The sequence below is a fragment of the Leuciscus leuciscus genome (genome assembly GCF_965113295.1).
Source record: "Leuciscus leuciscus genome assembly, chromosome: 13".
Taxonomy (NCBI): Eukaryota; Metazoa; Chordata; class Actinopteri; order Cypriniformes; family Leuciscidae; genus Leuciscus; species Leuciscus leuciscus.
This window is the reverse complement of record NC_138737.1, coordinates 13,957,193-13,977,031: the sequence shown is the minus strand read 5'-3', so window position 1 is coordinate 13,977,031 and position 19,839 is coordinate 13,957,193. Positions and strand designations below refer to the sequence as shown.

Sequence of the window (19,839 nt, the reverse complement as noted above, 5' to 3'; positions counted from 1 at the left end):
AAAACGGCTTGCGCAATTGCTGCTGAGAAAAACATTTCAGCTTTCATTTGGTGTAGCAGCCTTTTTCCTTCTCTTTTTGTGTGTGGCTGTGATGGTTTGTTGTTCTTGGTTCATTCAAACATTAAAAAACCAATGTGTTTTCTTCCTCTGCACTTCGAGAGGAAAACTGAGGAAAAAGTAGCACTTCTGCCTTTCCCAAAATGGGCTAATTAGATTACTTGCTGTCATTAAAGTGTAGGCTATAAATATATATGTATTTTTTTTTTTATTAGAGTGGAAAAAATGTATTTAAGGCTCAATATAGCCTAAGCTAAAAAAAAAAAAAAAAAAAATAAAGAAAAAAGAATGTTTTGGCAAATGACTGAATTTGTTTTTTTTTTATTATCTTTTACATTTGCTATTTACATAATAATCATAAATGGGCCTTGTGAGGGTTATGATACATTTGAAGAAACACGTTTTGACCATATAGGCTACATGACTTTACACAACAGCTGTGCTGAAATGCTGAAAGGTTGGTGGAAGTGGAACTGAAACAACTTTAATTCTTTTACAGCAGGATGATGCTGATGAATCTGCAAAATCATACTTGAATAAGGGAAGCTTGTTAAGCAGTTTCACAATTAATAATTCCTGTTTCTAAGGTTTTTGAAAGTCACTTTTGAGGCAAGGCGAAACAAACCACTCGCTTTTACTGCCTCTTAACTGCCACAAGAAAGGGAAGTGTGTGAGGTAAGTGGTTAAAATTTTAATTGGTTAAAATAGGGAATTTATCATGTATGAACTTAACATTTGAACCTTTAATGATTTGTTTGATCAACGCTACTAATCAAAAACCCACAACCACATTTGTTTGTAGTTTCTTTGACTAGTCACATTAGCCAGTGTATTTTACTGAATCCAACTTACAAGACTTTCCACATTTAGAATCAAGAATTTGTCACACAGATTCAGCCATGAATCTGATCTTGTGGGGGACTGTGCTCCTCGGGATTTATGTCCAGCAATCAGGTTTGGAGAATTTTGTGACAATATAAATTTGTACATGAATATTAAGAAATAATATGGCTTGCTGACAAATTTTTTCCCTCAAATACTTTTTGTACCGAATACTGAATTCAGTTGGTATAACTTTACTGTGTTTGTGAATCAGAATCAAAATGTAATCACTGAAACAACTGATTCATGCTAATTCTTTGAATATAATACAAATCTGTGTCACAACAGATATCAGACAATATGTGTAATAAGTTTTATTATACCCTAAGTGTCATTCATTAATTTGGAGTCTTTCTGAAGTTTCACAGATAGAGTGTTATTCAGCATTTTCGGTGTCCACTGGGAAATGTGGTGATCTGTTGGGTCAGGTTGAAAAAGACGCCTGTTGCTTGAACCCTAACTACGGCTACACAGAATCAGATGGAGTGTGTAGGTCCTGTTGGTACGTTTCATTGATCTGATGCTTATGATGTTCATGTTCAAAATCCTATTATGATAAATGCCACATTGAGCTTCAGTGGAGTGAAAAACCCCAGATGACGATTTTAAGATGGGAGAACTATTTCCTAACACATTTGTTCATTGTTCATATATACTAGTTCATTTGTTTCCACAAAGAAAGTGACGTTGCATACATTTTCATATTAGCCTAAATAAATATTAAAGTTGACATTAAATGAAAATTCACCCGATGCATAGAACCAAGTCTTTTTTGATAATCTGTCACAAAATGTACGTCACAATACGGCAGAGATCTGACTGTCACATACTTCTGTTTCATCGCGACTGAAAATAATGCAATGTTAATATTATTTTTTGAGGAAACCTTTTTAAATCGTTAAGCACTTTTTACGGAACAATTTTGGTGACTTTTGCATGTTATAAAGTCAGAATTGCGAGAAATAAACTCATAATTGCGTGTTATAAAGTCAGAATTGTGAGATATAAACATGTAATTCTGAGAAAAAAAGTCAGTTTTAAAAGTTTATAACTCGCAATTGCGACATTATGTCACGCAATTCTGACTTGCAGGATTGACTCTTAGATGTAAACTTGCGATTGTGAGAAAAAAAGTCAAGTGGCTGGCAACTTCTTCTTTTTTTAAACCGCTGGTGGGTACTGCAATATTCCATAAAATTGAATGGGGACTTTAGTCTAACACTTCAAGCTACTGAATCAGCTGAACTGAAACAAATTAGATCAAATGATGCCCATATCCTTTAGAAGAGTCTTGTATTTTGACCTCCAGGCCGCAGGCAGCATGGACTCAGTGGTCTTCCTGGAGCGAGTGCTCGGTGAGTTGTACAGAGGGAGTAAGGCAAAGGCGACGCTCTTGTTACGGAAATGGTGCTTGCTCAGACCCTGAGAATCTAGGAACTGTTCAAACTGAACCATGTGAGGAAAACAAATGCTGCCCAGGTAAAAAGAACATCAAGTAATTGTTGCATTTAAACATAAAGGCTTCTATGAGCTTTCTCATGTTTCCTTAAATTTGTGTCGTCCAGTGGAAGGTGGCTGGTCAGAGTGGGGGAAATGGCAGCCATGTTCAGTCACGTGTAAAAAGGGACTTACAAAAAGGCAAAGAACCTGCTCTTCCCCGTTGCCACAATGTGGGGGCTCCTGTATCGGTGAAGAGGAAGAAATCATCCCTTGCGACACTGAAATAATCTGTCCGAGTAAGTATAGTTTTCTTTTTTCTACTTACTGAAGATACAAAAAATTAAGAACATGCTGCCATTTAATGTCTAGCTCATGGCGGGTGGTCCAGTTGGGGAGGCTGGGGTCCCTGTCCAGTTACTTGTATTGTTGAAGGACATAACATCCAGAGAGAAAGTCGTAAAAGGACTTGCAACAACCCCACTCGATCCATGGTTCCACTTGGAAGAGACTGCGAGGGCTCTGACACAGACACCCGCCCTTGCAGCGGACTACCTTTCTGCCCAAGTAATATACTTTGTTTTCTTCTACAAAACTGCTAAAATGATGAGAATTGTAGAAACCAGAGCTTTATATCTCTACTCCACAGTTGATGGAAACTGGGGCCCTTGGGCAGGTTCCTTACCCTGCTCTGTGACTTGTGGAGTGGGCCAGCAGTTACAAAGACGGTTGTGTGATTCTCCTAAACCCACACATGGTGGCAGACAGTGTGAAGGTGAAGAGCAAATACAAGCTCTCTGCACCATTCGTGTCCCTTGTCCAAGTAAGTGGTGTGACAATGAAATTTTGATCTAAACAAACAAAAAAAGCATGTGTGATAATACAGGTATTCAAACTCATTTCTTAAAGGGATAGTTCACCCAAAAATCTAAATTCTATCATTTATTACTCACTTTCATGTCGTTCCAAACCCATAAGACTATTGTTTATCTTTGAAACACAAATTAAGATATTTAAAAATGAAATCTGAGATTTTTATCCTTCTATTCAAAGTTTATTCACCCAAAACTCTGACACTTTAAAATGTTCATAAAGAGATTGTAAAATCGTAAAATAAATCCATATGTATAGGCTACATTATATATACAGTGTATGTATACATTATGTATACATTATATATATTATAATGATCAATGTTTATATGTGAATAAAAGCCTAAATGAAATCTACTCATCAAATAAAGTGATCATGCCTCTTCAGAAGATAAACCTTTAGATTCAAATGGATTTATTTTATATTCTCTTTATGAATGTTTTGAAGAGTCAGAGATTTGGGTGAATAGACTTTCAATGGAGGGACAGAAATTTCTCAGATTTCATAAAAAATATCTTCATTTGTGGTTTGAAGATGAGCCAAAGTCTTATGGGTTTGGAATGACATAAGGGTGAACAATTGATGACAGAATTTTCATTTTTGGGTGAACTAACCCTTTAACTTAATACATTTTTCTCTCTCTTTCTGTCAGTTGATGGAATGTGGACCGAATGGGGTGAGTGGGGACCGTGTAAGAAACCTTCCATGAGAGAAATCAAATGTAGAGTCCGGGAAGGAAACCGAAGGAGAGACAGGGACTGTGATGGTAGAAAATACGAGGGAAACTTCTGTGAAGGAGATATTGTTCAACACGAAAGATGCTATGACATTAAAGACTGTGAAAGTGAGTGCAAAGAAAATTCATAGCTGTGTCTGAAATTGCATTCTCTCTAGGTACTACATTTGGTTTGAACCTTACTTCACAACCGTTAAAAAAGTATGTTCTGTATATATGAATACGAGTAGTATGAATAAAATGTTGGATGAAGTGCTTCTAACATTTTACACATTTACAAACTTAATGTTAAACAAAATGGACATTCATTACAATGTGAATGATGATATTAGACGATGGTTTCTTCTAGTTTCAGACAAAAATAGGATTTTCCAAAACATCACAGGTGGAAAGTCAGTTTTTCAAACAAATAACACTCTCTTACTATTTTCAGTGAAAGGTGTCTTGTCAGAGTGGAGCAAGTGGAGTCATTGCAAACCTAACTGTGGACCAGACTCTGCACAAACAAGAGAAAGAATCTGTGTTCCTGACATCTCTGCATACCGGTAGGGGGAAACATCTCATGCTACTAAATGAAAGAAAATTTTGTCTATAATAAATCATATAAGGGTGCAATTCCATTACATAAATGCTATAGGTTGTGCATTGTTTCACAATCAGTGTACGTATTCTTTGGTTTTCTTTTTCTCTCATAGTATCCAAGACCTCAATATATTCTCAGGGAAGCCAGACGTGGATTGTAATGATGTGGAAAATCAAACAGAGAGAAGACCATGTAAAAATGTCCCTGAGTGCAAGGGTGAGGTTGTAATATTATGTTCAGAGCATATGTATATACATTTTAGCTAATTAAATTGAATACATTTTAATTTAATGACATATTCTCACTTTTATCAGGGTGACTGAGCACAGAGTCCAGTAGCTGTTGAAGACAAGACGACCAGTCGCTGTCAACACTAACTGTTCACAGCAATTAAATATTGTGAAATATGCTACCAACAGAAAACAATACTTGCTTTGTTAGCTTTTGTTATATGGATTGGATTGAATGGTGATTAATGCTTACTTCTGTAAACTCTGCTTTGCTGCCACTATAAAGTATTAAAGTAATGCTACAACGTGCATGTGATAAAATTATGGATTGCTGATTAATGCACACTTCTGTAAACCCTTATTTGCTGTGAGAAAATGCTTGACGTCATACCTACAAACTAATCGAAGGAAGAAAATATACGAGCCAGCCAGGAGTCGAACCTAGAATCTTCTGATCCGTAGTCAGACGCGTTATCCATTGCGCCACTGGCCCGATGACTGCCGACAAATCACGTGACTCTATGTAGTATGACTATAAGTTGTGTCTCATTTCGAAGGCTGCGCCCTCCTGTGGTCGAATTTGTCGACCGTAAACATTATCGAGGCTGCCTTATTTCAGAAAAGGAACCATTACATCTCAAAGAAAGAAATTTATGCTCACGAGGAATAACCGTTAGTTTTATAAAGGTTACTTTTCTTGAATAAAACATCCTCGATGACGTATACGGACGACAAATGCGAACACTGGAGGGCGTAGCAGCCTTTGAAATTAGTGACAGCGACCGTAGATTGGTGGTATGGTTATTTTAAAACAAGTCATTATAGATGTTTCAGAAAGCATTAAAATGTGTAAATGACAAGCCGTTGTTTTGGCGGACTATCCCTTTAAAATAATTGGGTCGATTGTCATGTAATTAAAATGGTTGGCAGATCTGTCAGTTTCAGATAGCTATACTCTCTTGTGGTACATCGTTTTGTATACAACCACATGTATACGTATTACAAAATAAAAGGTATAGTAGTTCGCCGTATAGTAAACGTCACGAATACTCGACCTTCATCCGCCGAAATAGCTCAGTTGGGAGAGCGTTAGACTGAAGATCTAAAGGTCCCTGGTTCGATCCCGGGTTTCGGCATTTTGATCCTAAACTAAATCGGGCATGAGTCCTTTGTAGTTTCAAAAGACTCACAAAAAAAAATGTGTGTCTTAAGAACTGAAATCAGCTGTTCTCTCATTTAAAATTGATCAAATGGATGGAGAGAACCGATTGAATTGCACGTGTTTTTTTAAAGAAAGAAACAGGTCAAGAGAAAACCCATTGTTCACTTTGAGTTTATGACGGTGGTTGGTTAATTTTTTATATATAACTATAAAAAAATCTGCCAGAACTTAAATTACACATTTACCTGAGCTAACTTCATTTTTATCATGTACATACGTCATATATGTGCGTATTATAAGCCCCGCCCTAATTTTGGACTATATTCCGTAGTGGTTATTGTCGGAACCTGGCGGAAACAAATGTATTTTCCTCTTACCTAAAAATAAACTTTACCATATAGGGCAAATGGCTGAGAACATAAAATCCATTTCTCTTCTGGTACTATAGGAATGTTAGAATCCTGCAGTAGACCGTATTATGCTGATCAAAACTTTTGCACAATGTTGGAAGTTAGAAATGGTGTTTCTCAATTGCATTAGAAAAACTGAACCACTGTTTAACATGCTAAACAAAACCACAAAATTACATAATAGCTGTGTGCCAAGAATCTTGCTTTTGAAGTTATATAGGCTATTAACTCAAAGCTACATTAAATCAGTTATTACATCCAACCAATAATGCTTCCAAGATGTACCATTTTCCTGGCCATTTCAAAGGAATTATACACTCACCTAAAGGATTATTAGGAACACCATACTAATACTGTGTTTGACCCCCTTTCGCCTTCAGAACTGCCTTAATTCTACGTGGCATTGATTCAACAAAGTGCTGAAAGCATTCTTTAGAAATGTTGGCCCATATTGATAGGATAGCATCTAGCAGTTGATGGAGATTTGTGGGATGCACATCCAGGGCACGAAGCTCCCGTTCCACCACATCCCAAAGATGCTCTATTGGGTTGAGATCTGGTGACTGTGGGGGCCATTTTAGTACAGTGAACTCATTGTCATGTTCAAGAAACCAATTTGAAATGATTCGAGCTTTGTGACATGGTGCATTATCCTGCTGGAAGTAGCCATCAGAGGGTGGGTACATGGTGGTCATAAAGGGATGGACATGGTCAGAAACAATGCTCAGGTAGGCCGTGGCATTTAAACGATGCCCAATTGGCACTAATGGGCCTAAAGTGTGCCAAGAAAACATCCCCCACACCATTACACCACCACCACCAGCCTGCACAGTGGTAACAAGGCATGATGGATCCATGTTCTCATTCTGTTTATGCCAAATTCTGACTCTACCATCTGAATGTCTCAACAGAAATTGAGACTCATCAGACCAGGCAACATTTTTCCAGTCTTCAACTGTCCAATTTTGGTGAGCTCGTGCAAATTGTAGCCTCTTTTTCCTATTTGTAGTGGAGATGAGTGGTACCCGGTGGGGTCTTCTGCTGTTGTAGCCCATCTGCCTCAAGGTTGTGCGTGTTGTGGCTTCACAAATGCTTTGCTGCATACCTCGGTTGTAACGAGTGGTTATTTCAGTCAAAGTTGCTCTTCTATCAGCTTGAATCAGTCGGCCCATTCTCCTCTGACCTCTAGCATCAACAAGGCATTTTCGCCCACAGGACTGCCGCATACTGGATGTTTTTCCTTTTTCACACCATTCTTTGTAAACCCTAGAAATGGTTGTGCGTGAAAATCCCAGTAACTGAGCAGATTGTGAAATACTCAGACCGGCCCGTCTGGCACCAACAACCATGCCACGCTCAAAATTGCTTAAATCACCTTTCTTTCCCATTCTGACATTCAGTTTGGAGTTCAGGAGATTGTCTTGACCAGGACCACACCCCTAAATGCATTGAAGCAACTGCCATGTGATTGGTTGATTAGATAATTGCATTAATGAGAAATTGAACAGGTGTTCCTAATAATCCTTTAGGTGAGTGTAGATAAGTGCTTCTCAATCCCTGTCCTAGAGACCCTCCACCACTGCACATTTGGATGTCCCTCTTACCCGATTAAACTCATCAGCAAATTTAGAAGAGACTGCAAGACCCGAAATGGCTGTGTCCAATAAGGAAGATGTCTAAAATGTGCAGTGGTGGGGGTCTCAAGACAGGATAAAGAAGCACTGAAATAGACATGTCACTAACAAGCATAATAAAAAAAACTACACATTCCTTTCAGCAACAAGATGCTCAAATTACTTATGGCACTAAAGAAACAAAACCCACAATAATTAACTCATTAATAATTAAATAAAACTAATGTCCATGCCTAAATAGGTACATTGTGTCTACCAAATCAAGACGCTATCTATGGCATATATACTTTTTCAATTTACTCTGGAAAGTGGTAAGCTTTTGGTAATCCCTGATGGAAAAATTCACCTTGAAGGGATTGTTCACCCAAAAATTTAAATTTTGTCATCATTTACTCACCTTCAAGTTGTTTTAAACCTGTATGAGTTTCTTTCTTCTGCTGAACACAAAAGATATTTAAATAAATGTAGGTAATCAGAAAGTTGATGTACCCCATTGACTTCCATATTAGAAAAAAAAATTTGGAATCCAAACTCATTCAGGTTTGGAACAACTTGAGGGTGAGTAAATTATGACAAAATTTTAAACTATCCCTTTACACAACTGTGTTGTGGAACACGGTAGCTAGTCATTAGCTGGTTTACCATGTTGATGGCCCAAGACCATCTACCAGCTTGGACCTGCTAGAAACCACCTACCATGTTCCAAAATTAAGATTTAATTTCCAGCCAGGGATAGTGTTTACTCTTTCTATGTGTAATGGTTTAATTGTTGTTTGCTGTATGAAAGAATGATCATTGATCAATCAATATTCAGTGAATTTATTGTACAAATAGGAGTATTGCAAGCATTCAGTCTGGCAAGTCTCTCCACAGGTATGAGTAAAATACTATCATATAGAACCAAATAAAAATCAGAGAAACATACATACATGTTGTATACATTACGCTGATGAACAGGACTCATAACTGTTCCACTTTCCAGGAAAATCCTTTTTTAGTCCATGTGCAGGTTTATTTTAGCACTCAAAAGAACACTTGGTATTAAGACATAAAGAATGAGTCTACAAGGTATCAGATGAAAAGCATTCTGTTAAAGGCATTAAACACTTTTGTAATACTCTGTGATTTTTTTTTTAACAGCAGGGATGCTTGATTGTTGCCTCTTGACGACAAAGTCGTTATGGCAACGAATTACCAGACAAACCTTTGGTGGAAGATGGATGAAAGCAATGAAATTATATTTACACACAGAAACGAGAGAGAAAAAAATGGCAAATTCAGTGAAATGAGGCACTTCTCCAACAAAGGCGAGGATAAGTGACACCAAATTACCAGCCATTCTCTATGTTGATCTTAGTAGGTGTGGTGCTTTACCGAAACATCCACTGCATGTAGAACTACAGCTTACAGGTCAAATAGCTGTTGTACACAAGAGAAGAGGAAATCTGTATTAGAAGTTCAGAGATTAATTCAAGATTGGGGCTGAATGTTACCTATTCTACAACTTAAGGTTTCACATTGGTGGGATACTGGATAATTCATCAGCACCTTCATCTCTGCTCAAATGTTTTGTACGAACAAAAGTCAAGGCTTAAGGTTCTCATAAAGCACAACTGACAAATATCAGCATACCAAACACACCTTTGCTGCAGGCAATGTCAAACAAATTCATTAGTGAATTTCCAAGGGCATCTCAAAAGCTTGAGTAAACATTCTCCTCCTTACAACAACAGAGTCAGAATAACCTTAGAAGAAGCTGCTTCAACCCTTTTCATCCAAAATAACGATTGCACAGAGAAATAAATAATAGTAAAATCTTGTTGCTTTGTCTCAGGTAAGTGAGGCTACTATAACAGGGGTTTTACGTGCCCATAATGTGCCTTTTAAAAGTGTTATTTACAAAGTGAAATGACACAAACTGGCCTTCCCTTTGAAAGGACAATCAATAAAGTGCAATAAAAAAGATCCAGTACAATGAAAGGGGCTTCACTTTGAAGGTTGGATAAGGCAAAAAAAGATAAAGATAAAGTCACTAAGCTTTGGTTGTTAACAAAACAAATCAATTTCCATAAAGCGCATGTAAAGCACAAAGGTAAGCTGTGACTCGGCATGGTACAGAAAAACTTGCTTCTGGGTCCGTTTGTGGTCCGGAGCTGGTTTCTGGAGACGATCTACTAATGCACAGAATCAAGAAGCAGATGGAGAGAGGGCAATGGGAGTTGTTGGAGAGGGAATGGTATTGGCCAGATTATAGGTTGAATTCGGGAAGGTACCCTGAGAGGGCTGGACATTGAGGAAAGGGGGCCTAGTGGTGGATGTTTGGGGGGATGTATCTGCTGTGGCTGGGGAGTCCAAGCTGACTTCATCCCCTTCCTCCGAGTCCCATACTTCACTCTGCAGGTAGTCTGCGAAGAGGGCTTTAGCTCGCTGCAGAATACGCCCGAGGTTGTGGCGACGGACCAGGCGGTCAAAGTGCATGGCCAGCTCATTGTAATCTAGACTGTTTTTGACAATGTGGTCACGGTGTTCTAGCAGGATAGAAAGGCAAAGGAAAAGCATGAAGGGATTCCCTTTCCCAAACTCTTGCGGAGGGGGAAGCGAGCAGGGTTTAATTCCGCCTCCTTCTGGTTTGTTTGTGTTTGGAGAGGATAAGCCAGACCCAGTGGGTCTGCATGGCGAGGGGAGATTGCTGGAGAATGCTTTGGGCAAAGACGGGGACTTGCTGAAAGATAAAATTGGCGAAGAGAGAAGTGAACGATTGTAACCCTGCGATGGAGACGCCAGTAAAGATTTTCCTGCGACCACTGATGGGGACTGAGACCCAGTTCCGTTTATTACAGCTTGTGAGGATGTGAACCCCCCAGAAGGTTTATCAGGAGACTCGGCTTTGTCCCCACTAGAGGAAGAGGATGTGCATTTTGACAGGCCATCAGGAGATGCCGTTCTCCAACTGGTCGCAGAATTAGATGCTTCCAGTGACTGATTGGAGCTACTTTTCCAGTTTGGTGGACAGGAAGGTAGAGATGATGCTGGGGAAGCTGCCTGACCATTGGGAGAGTCTCTCTGTCCTGGAGATGATGGCGTATGATTACCGATAAGAGGTTCCTTTTCTCCAGGGTCGTCCTCACTTTCCTCTGTGGACTGGCGGACTGAGAATTGCAACGTAGAGTGTGCAGACTGAAACTGTACGGGAGATAACGTGGGATCAGAGCATTCGTTCTCATTAATTTCAAAGCTGTCCTCGTTGCGGCCACTATAATACTTGAATTCCCCAAAACTGGCCTGTTTTTCAAATGAACGAGTCGAAGCTGTGACATCATTATTGACCATCTCATCTACACCGTTCTCTCCTTCGCCTTCCTTCCGAGGCCCCTTCTCCTCTTCTACGACAAGGGAACGTCCTCCATCTGCCTCCTCTCGAGACGGTCTTAGCATGTGACGTCTCCTCTGCCTTTCTGTCAGCTTTTCTTCCATCTCCTCCATGTCCACATTCTGATGGACATTCTGTGAGCCGTTGGGCTGATCTGCCTCAAGTGCTGGCCCCAGAAGCTCCACCTCTGTCTCAGGTGGATCAGGTGGCAAGGAGCTCCAGGTGACCTCCAGCATTCGCAGAGCATCATCAAAAACAAATTCACGTTTCAGCTCCAAAAGCAGCCAGCGGTAACAAAAAAACAGATCGTCAGCACCTCTCGAGACTAGGTAGGCATAAAACTCAGGGTCTGAATACTGCAGAAGCAATTTGAGATGCTGGAACTTAATGGACATGAGTTGTCCATCAGGGCGGAAGTTGCCTTCAAGACGTTTCATAATGCCACAGAAGCAGATAAAGGCGTGAGCTTCGTTGTCCATGACGGCGAGGATTGGCGACGCAATGTCGCTCATGCCTTGGCAATAAGACACCTGCGAAAACAAATGAGGAAAGTTCATATTCCAGAGAAGTAAAGGCACATCCTAGTGTCACCAAAGGGTTGACACATATGTTTACCTGTGGGTGTGTAATAGCAAAGGTGGTAAGGAGGTCGGTCAAGGCGGTGAGATGTGGGCTGTCCTCTGAGCCCGCATAGTAAGGATGTGCTCGGTCCGTTCGAAGAACATCTTTCAGTACGTTTCCCCGAATGAACTCCAGATCCTCTGAGCTGACCCGTGCTGTCCATTCACTCTTCAGCTGGTCGTACTCTCTCGTCTTTCTCTTCATGTAATCCATTCTCTCCTGCCCTGTCAGACCATCTGGGTACACATTAAGGAGGTATCGCCAAACAACCTGTCACAAAAATACAGAGATGGATGAAAAAAAGTCAGCTAAAATGCAAAGACTACTATGGAACTTAATAGACATGAGTTGTCTGTCAGGGCGGAAGTTGCCCTCAAGATGTTTATACTGTTAAGTCCGAAGACGTATTGCTGTTTTTTTTATTTCCCTGTGTGTGGGGATGTTTGCGTGAGTGTCCCGAGTATCCACGGGATTGGCGGAGTGGAGTGCAGGGTCCTTTGAAATATGCCATATGCTGATGTGGAAGAGATGATGTTGTTGGCATGTTATTCTGAGAGAGTGTTGCAGTGGTGTAGTTTGCTTGTGATTCATGATCTGTAAATTGTGCATATTCTTTCGCTTGCTACTTTTGTAAAGTGTCCTTATTTTGACTTTTGTCCCTAGTGTTTCCATCCTTTGTAGTGTTCATTTCGTTTAGTTATTGTGGCAGTTGTGTTGCCCTTTTTCTGTAAATATTGTACATACATAATTTTTCCTTTAATACTAAAGTGGTAGGGTGCCATTTTTATTTTCGTATATATATCTTTTCTCCTGTGTTTGGGATAGCCAGGGAGTTGGGTAAGACCACTGTATTTTATTGTATTTATTTTACAGGGTTTATTTAGTTGTAATTAGGTTTAGTCAGTGCCCGTTTTGTTTATTGTTTTGGACTTGCCCCAACCTGAAGACTTTGCTTCATTTTTGATTTTGATGAAACTGAAAGAAACAAAAAAGAAAAGAAAGAAACGGTTGAAACAGGTTTTCAGAACATTTTATTTAAGTTTACCTCCCTGACCCTAGACCAGGGTCGTAACAATACTCACACACATATATGCATGTGTTATATATAATATACCAATTTTTTTTTTTTTCTAGCTCTGAATATACATTATGGAGCTCTTAAATAAATAAATTACAAAAACTAATAAAAATGGCTTCATTAACTCAATTTGTATTCAAAGCTGGAAAAGGTTTTTGTCGATGTTTGTCAAGGTAAAGGTTTAGATCACTGTATCTCACAATGATCCCATTCTCACTCTATCATGGTCGATTAGTTAAATAATGGTAAAGCAGTTTGGTTACCTTGCGTAAGGATGGCTCAACCCCACCATGATATATACGAAGTCTAAGTTCTTCTGGCCGGGTCAGTTGACCTTGGCTGTTCAGGTAACAGTGGAATTCAGCATCATTTAAAGGAGGCTTGAATGGTTTCACCTCTTCCCCATAGGACCAACTCAAGGCCTGTTGCACACGCGATAGAGTGCGACCCACCTGAATGTAGAGGTGGGTACGAAGTGAGGAATAGGTCAAAGAAATGTTCAGAATTTATATAGATTTCTAGCTACATCTCTGATATTAGTTGGAAGATAGATAAAAAGAAACATTCCTAACACATCAAATATCTGGAATAAGATTAATTAGTTATCAGTGGCCATGTACACACAGCAGCTAAATTGTCAATTCATCTTTTATTGTTTAGTCCTGTTCTGTATACACAGAGATCAGTAATTTATGGGAAAAACAACCGAATTGTACAAATGAATTATCTACTGAAAAATTCAGGTAGTGACAACCGCATTTACAAAATTCTACGTAGCGTGTACGGAACCAAACTGAGCAACTAGTTGTTATTTTAACGTGTATCAGAAATGGGTCTCTTCTGTATGTGCAAGAAAATCACAGGGAAAAAGGAAGGAGCCTTGACTCATTAATGTTGCCAGATCTTGATAGAAAAATCCGGCAAAACAAAAACAAGCACATAATAAACCTGAATAAATCCAAATGTTCTATACTATATTAAGACACACTCCTGCCCCCTTTATTAACTCCATAAATTGGACGGCTTTATGAGACAATCCCAAACAAGCAGCCTATCGACGGTGGTTTGGTTAAAACATAAGTGAGTCTTTGGTCAAAGTGGACATAAGGACATAAGTGTTACTTTAGTCAAAAATTGAGAATACCAATGCGTGAAACGCCAGACCATTGCTATGGTTACCAATGTGTCAATCATCGCTATTTTTGGAAATTAGTTATGTTCCATACACACACAAAACTATAATTTTTAGGGGATTCACTATCGTATTTAAATTGTCACTCCTGAAACTTTACAGTGTGTACATGGCCAGTGAAATGCAGAAAATGTTCCTTCTATCTTTCATTTATTAAATAAATCAGCACAAAAGCAGCACAAAGCTGTTTCTTACAAGAGCAAAAGAGCTTTCGCCTTCAAGAACTCCTGAAATATCTAATGCCTTTCATTCTTTGAGGCGAATTGCCATGAATTACAGTTTAAATGCAGCAGATTGTGAACCTGACTGAACGGTAAAACAGCTGGCTGACAAGGTCAAGAACATCATGAGTAACCTGGGACAGCAGCGACTGTGTGAAGGGAAGTGCAGCAGACGTCAATGACCTCTTCTCTCCCTGCAACTGATCTGAGCCAATCACATCCTTAGGGCTTATTATGTCCCAATCCTCCAAAACAGGACCTTGCGAAGAATAATAAGAACACAAAACTGGATTAGTCTTAATTAAAGGTCAATGCAGAATGTTTGTCAAATAATTTCAGTGTCCAATAAAGACACAATGTAGACTCTATAAAATAATGTACTGAAAATATTAAAAAAATTCTCAAGAAAGTACACTCAATTACAGAACAATCACTTGAATTCCCCCCCTTAAAAATGATTTTGATATCTTTTTGTTTCAGGAAATGCACTCAACAATACATACAGCTTCAGTATAATCATTTGAATGGAAGAGAAATCATCCAAAAAAATAATAGTTTGATTTGTTAATTCAGAGATCTCAAAGGAAGATAGAGTAGATTTTCAGGATCTACTGAGATTGACTAAATACCCTCCAAACAGGAGGGTTCACTCACTGTCCTCTGATGGTTTGATGTCCATCTTTAGCTGGAGGAAAGGCTTTGCCGCACTGACAAACGCGGCATCTAAATCCCAGTCAGACAGCAGAGACACGTAGACCTCCACACCGCCGCGGTCACGGGACAGGTAGCTAATCCCAAAGTTGCGTTTCCTGCAGGAAACCAAAGAAAATAAGACTCCAACTATGTTTGCAGCAATTAATTTACTTATCAATGCTATTAAATAACCATAAAATTGGCTTATCAATTTTTTAAATAGATCTAAATCAGAATTATCACAAAAATTATATATTTTGTAATTTCACACGCACCCATTCAGCTCAAAGGCTCGTATCAGGATATGTTGCAACACCTCTAATGAGGTTATTTGAGGATCTACAGCAAAGGAGCGGAACTCCACCGGTAACACCCCTTCACACTTCTGCAAACAGACAGAAAACAGAAAACGTGGAGTAGAAGTATGATTTTAGAAAGACAAAGAAAATGGGTTACATTCCCTATTTATTTTACAAAAAAAAAAACATTTTGTTATTCTGAAAGGCTAATCACTCTATCCTCTGAAATGCAAATCATCTAATCAGGTGACATTATTTACTCAGATGGTGTCTCTGTCGATGTTGCAACTAACTGTGGGAAACTGACTCTGGCTGTACAGATTACTTTGAACTCCTCGAGCGCAGCACTACAAGGTCATCTGTCCCAAGCAAAACACACTGCAGCACATCTGTCAAGGTTCACACAAAACCTAAATTAATTTACTATTCAAAACTTTGTAACTTAGGTTGTGTCATCTGATACCACTGACTCTTGAATACTGGGACAAAACAGTATATGAAACGTATATCATAGAATAAATTAAATTGTATCAAAATTTTCATAAATATTCGCTCATGTTTACAGCTGCATCTTCAGCTTCTTCTTCTATTTTCTCCCAAAATGTGTTTAACATTGTTATAGTATTATTTATATACTTTTACAATATTTATAATTTTTTTTATAATTATATATTTTCAGTTGTCTGTTTCCCTGATTGTTTTAGTCATTTACAGTGCTTTTATCATTTTTATTAGTTTTTTATATTTCTATTTAGCTTAAATTGATTTTAATTACAGTTTTAAAGGGATACTCCACTTTAAAATGAAAATTCTTCCATATGGAAGTCAATGGTACCAGAAACTGTCTGGTTACTAACATTCTTCTAAATATCTTCCTTTCTGTTCAGCAGAAGAAAGAAATTCATACAGGTTTGAAACAACATGAGGGTGAGTATATGATGACAGAATTTTAATTTTAAAGTGGAGTAGGCCTATCCCTTTAAGTAATTTTATAAATCAATAATTAGTTACATTTATATAGCGCTTTTTCTGAGACCTCAAAGCACTTTACATAGACGGGGTAATCTCCTTAACCACCACCAATGTGCACCAATTTTAGTACAACGTAAACATTTATTTCATTAAGTTTTTGCAGCAACATTTCAATTTCAATTACCTTAAAAAAAAATGTTATTGCTTAATTAGCAATAGCAACACTGACTCATTAAGGATCAACACTGTTAAAAACAAAAGTAATGTGTCATAAATCTAAAATCTCGCATTGACTTCCATGGCATGAACAAATGAATTGAGGCTACATGGTTGTTTCAGACTGATTTGACACTCTATATATTACAGACACAGAACATCTTGAAAGTACTGACATAATTACCATATTTAGCATTTCATACTCATACATATTAAAATACAATAGCATTTTTTTCTCTTTTCTGGTGTTGAAAACTACTAACAGAACCATCTCAAATGTATATATATATATATATATATATATATATATATATGTGTGTGTGTGTGTGTGTGTGTGTGTGTGTGTGTGTGTGTGTGTGTGTGTGTGTTTACAAATTGTGTGACAGGGTTGACGGAAAATTATACAATAGGCTTTAAAAAAAGTGGAAGCTAAAAAATGGTCGATCATGTTTATTTTAATCTTGTGTCTGAAGATTCAGTTACATGGCAGTGTAGTTCTTTGATTAACTACAAGTTCACTGTGATTAAAATTAAATTCACTGACCTAAATTCTTATGTCCAAAGAGACTTCTTAAAGAAACAGGCCTGCAAAACCCCTCTGTTAAGTTCCATTAAATCATTTATGGAGGTTCTCTAAGGCCTTCATCTGCATACATTTCTTTTCGTATTCATTAAAACAGACTGTACCTGAGAAATTACTGAAAAACAAGCGAGAGAATTACATGGCAGGTTGATCATGTGACACTCATTATGACTGTAACATAGTATGACAACAACTAAATTGAATATGATTTATATGTATTTGTTGAACAATTATGTGACACGAACAACAAAATATGACTATAACATTAAATTGTATGATAAATATATTTCAAAAAAAATTATATATGGATTAAAACAAGATGTTTATAACACATCTTCTTCTATACGAATGCACTTCGAATGTACTGCAAACGAATGATTATGATGCGGTCACGATGTGTAAACAACTAAAATGACAGCTAAGTAAAAGCGATGGACATGAAGATATGGCTGATAAAAAGCTCTACGACAGACGCAGACATGCAACCAGACACTGTCTGACTTCTGGCCTGGCTGGACTACGTGGAATGCTGTGTGTTGTTGTGTTTCCATCCCGCTGTGTTGCTGTGTGTGTGTGTGATTGGGGTTTCTACCTGCCGCTCGGTCCCCACAATTTCTCACCTTGACTTTGACACGAACTACCCCCCTCTCCTCCTCAACCGACATGGTGGGTAGTCCGCTTTGAGGTGTCCCGTTCAGAGATGCGTTATCGTCATCCAGATAAAAAATTGAAAGTAAAATAACAATGGATGGAGGTAGCCGTTTCTCTTACAGCTTCGACAAGTACATTGAAAATTCCGTTAACAAGAGACGTAAAACAACCAGTATCTTGCTGACAAGTTTCAAAATAAAAGCCCCGCTACAAGACGAAAAAAAGCTTTCGTGTATTAAAAAATAAAGTGTAAATGTATTTTAATATATGATTACAAAGGGGAATTAGTGCTTCGTCCGCTTAGATCAATAATCATGACATAAGAGGAGATTATTTTTGCTACTTTCATAGCGAAGACTGTCTCCGTGACATCGGACTAGTTTTAAACAACAGGATATGACGCCACATTGCATTACATCATTGGATTCATGAGGGAAGGAATGCTCCATGTGCAACAACAACAAAAAAAACCCTAAAGATTTATGTTTGGACAGATGGAGTCATTTTGCCGATATTAAAACAAGAAAATATTTAAAGCTAATTCCAAAATTCAACGATGACAAATATTTTAAAGCTATATGCTAATTAACATATCAGTCAAATATATGTAATAAAAGAAAATGTAAATACACAAACATGTTTGAGTATACATTTTATCATCTTAGAAGTTTTATCATCATAGCACACAAGCAAAAGATCTGCTTTACCTCGTATTTATGCCGTGACCCGGATTCGAACCGGGGTTGCTGCGGCCACAACGCAGAGTACTAACCACTATACGATCACGGCGAGCTACTTGGCAGCTGTGCTGCGATGGCAGATGTAGACAATACAATAACGTACCTCTGTATGTTTATAACGTTGTTATATTTATATTGTGTATTATTCTATCACGGAGAAGCTACTTGGCAGCTCGTCGATGATCTCGAATTCAGATCATATAATTTCACTCTACCGGTCAAAAGTTTGATATCATTAAGATGTTTTACTGTTTTTTGAAATAAGTCTATAATGCTCACCAAGGCTGAATTTATACATTGATATTTTTTTCAAGGATTCCGAATATACAATTCAAAAGAACAACATTTATTTGATATAGAAATCTTTTGTAACATTACAAATGTCTTTACTGTCACTTTTGGTCTTTTTTAATTTCCTGTTTTGAACTTTGATAATATCAAGAAATGCTTTTTAATCACGAAATAATCATGATAACATTTCTAAAGAGTAGGCTACGTTGGACATACGTTGAATTGTGGTTGAAAATGAAAATCGGGTTGACGTCAGAAACCTACATCAGTCGGGTTCTGACGTCAACCCGACTTTCATTTCCAATATCCAACGTCAATCCGACGTCGGGTTCTGACGTCAATCTCAATTCGTAATCCAGCCCAAAATTCATAAACACTAGAACCTAAGTCTTGTAATCATATGATATGGATAATCAGTTGACTTATTATGATAGCTCAGTTGTATAAAACATGTAACCTATAGGAAGGTTACATGTTTCATACAACTGAGCTATCATAAGAATAAAGTTCAAACAGACAATTCTCTTTCTACAAAATATGATTCTTGGTTAATTTGGTTATATGATCAAATTAAGTAAGTACAAAACAAATACATATTTATTCTCTGGAAGACGGGCTAAATGAGTAAACACTGTTACTACATTCCTGACATGGGTCAGACACTCCGTCACCTCTCAGATTCCAAAAACAGACATCGCCTGCAACAGAAATAACAGAATAGATGCACTGGTTTTAAAAACTGATCCGATTCATTATATAATACAAGAATAAAGATTGTAAATCCACCCCCTTCAAGAATAAATTACATTTTAACATAAAAAAAAGGTTTCACAAGATTACTGTTTTTATTGTTTTTGGTCAAATAAGCACTGCCTCGGTTGGCATTATGAGTCTTAAAAGATTAGTAA

At 38.0% G+C, this 19,839-nt stretch overlaps 3 protein-coding genes across 6 annotated transcripts in view; 1 reads left to right on the top strand and 2 right to left on the bottom strand.

Annotated features, from left to right (window-relative positions):
• rpl10a (ribosomal protein L10a) overlaps positions 1–18,406 on the bottom strand; it is a 46,425-nt gene extending 28,019 nt beyond the window's left edge. The window contains exon 1 of the mRNA XM_082189376.1: positions 18,402–18,406. Coding sequence (XP_082045502.1) covers positions 18,402–18,404 — 3 coding nt within the window. The 5' untranslated portion in view covers positions 18,405–18,406. The remainder of the gene's footprint in view (positions 1–18,401) is intronic.
• Positions 585–5,107, top strand: LOC309513484 (properdin-like). 3 transcript variants are annotated; one of them, XM_082189345.1, is made up of 11 exons: positions 585–732; positions 949–1,011; positions 1,300–1,441; positions 2,249–2,418; positions 2,505–2,675; positions 2,749–2,943; positions 3,026–3,199; positions 3,902–4,093; positions 4,419–4,530; positions 4,681–4,784; positions 4,883–5,107. In XM_082189345.1, the coding sequence occupies exons 2-11, from the start codon at positions 957–959 to the stop codon at positions 4,885–4,887; spliced, it is 1,320 nt and encodes a 439-aa protein (XP_082045471.1). In that variant the 5' UTR covers positions 585–732; positions 949–956; the 3' UTR covers positions 4,888–5,107. The 3 variants fall into 3 exon arrangements, with proteins under 3 accessions (XP_082045471.1, XP_082045469.1, XP_082045470.1); XM_082189343.1 differs by having other exon boundaries at positions 4,681–4,789; XM_082189344.1 differs by having other exon boundaries at positions 666–732; positions 928–1,011; positions 4,681–4,789.
• tbc1d25 (TBC1 domain family, member 25) lies at positions 8,808–18,235 on the bottom strand. Of its 2 annotated transcripts, XM_082189281.1 has the most exons (8): positions 17,870–18,235; positions 17,211–17,364; positions 15,455–15,564; positions 15,141–15,295; positions 14,621–14,745; positions 13,337–13,525; positions 11,990–12,265; positions 8,808–11,904 (listed from the first exon to the last, which is right to left on the bottom strand). In XM_082189281.1, exons 4-8 carry the CDS (start codon positions 15,163–15,165, stop codon positions 10,192–10,194), a joined length of 2,328 nt encoding a protein of 775 aa, XP_082045407.1. In that variant the 5' UTR covers positions 15,166–15,295; positions 15,455–15,564; positions 17,211–17,364; positions 17,870–18,235; the 3' UTR covers positions 8,808–10,191. The 2 variants fall into 2 exon arrangements, with proteins under 2 accessions (XP_082045407.1, XP_082045406.1); XM_082189280.1 differs by lacking the exon at positions 17,211–17,364.
• Positions 18,407–19,839: the final 1,433 nt, after the last annotated feature.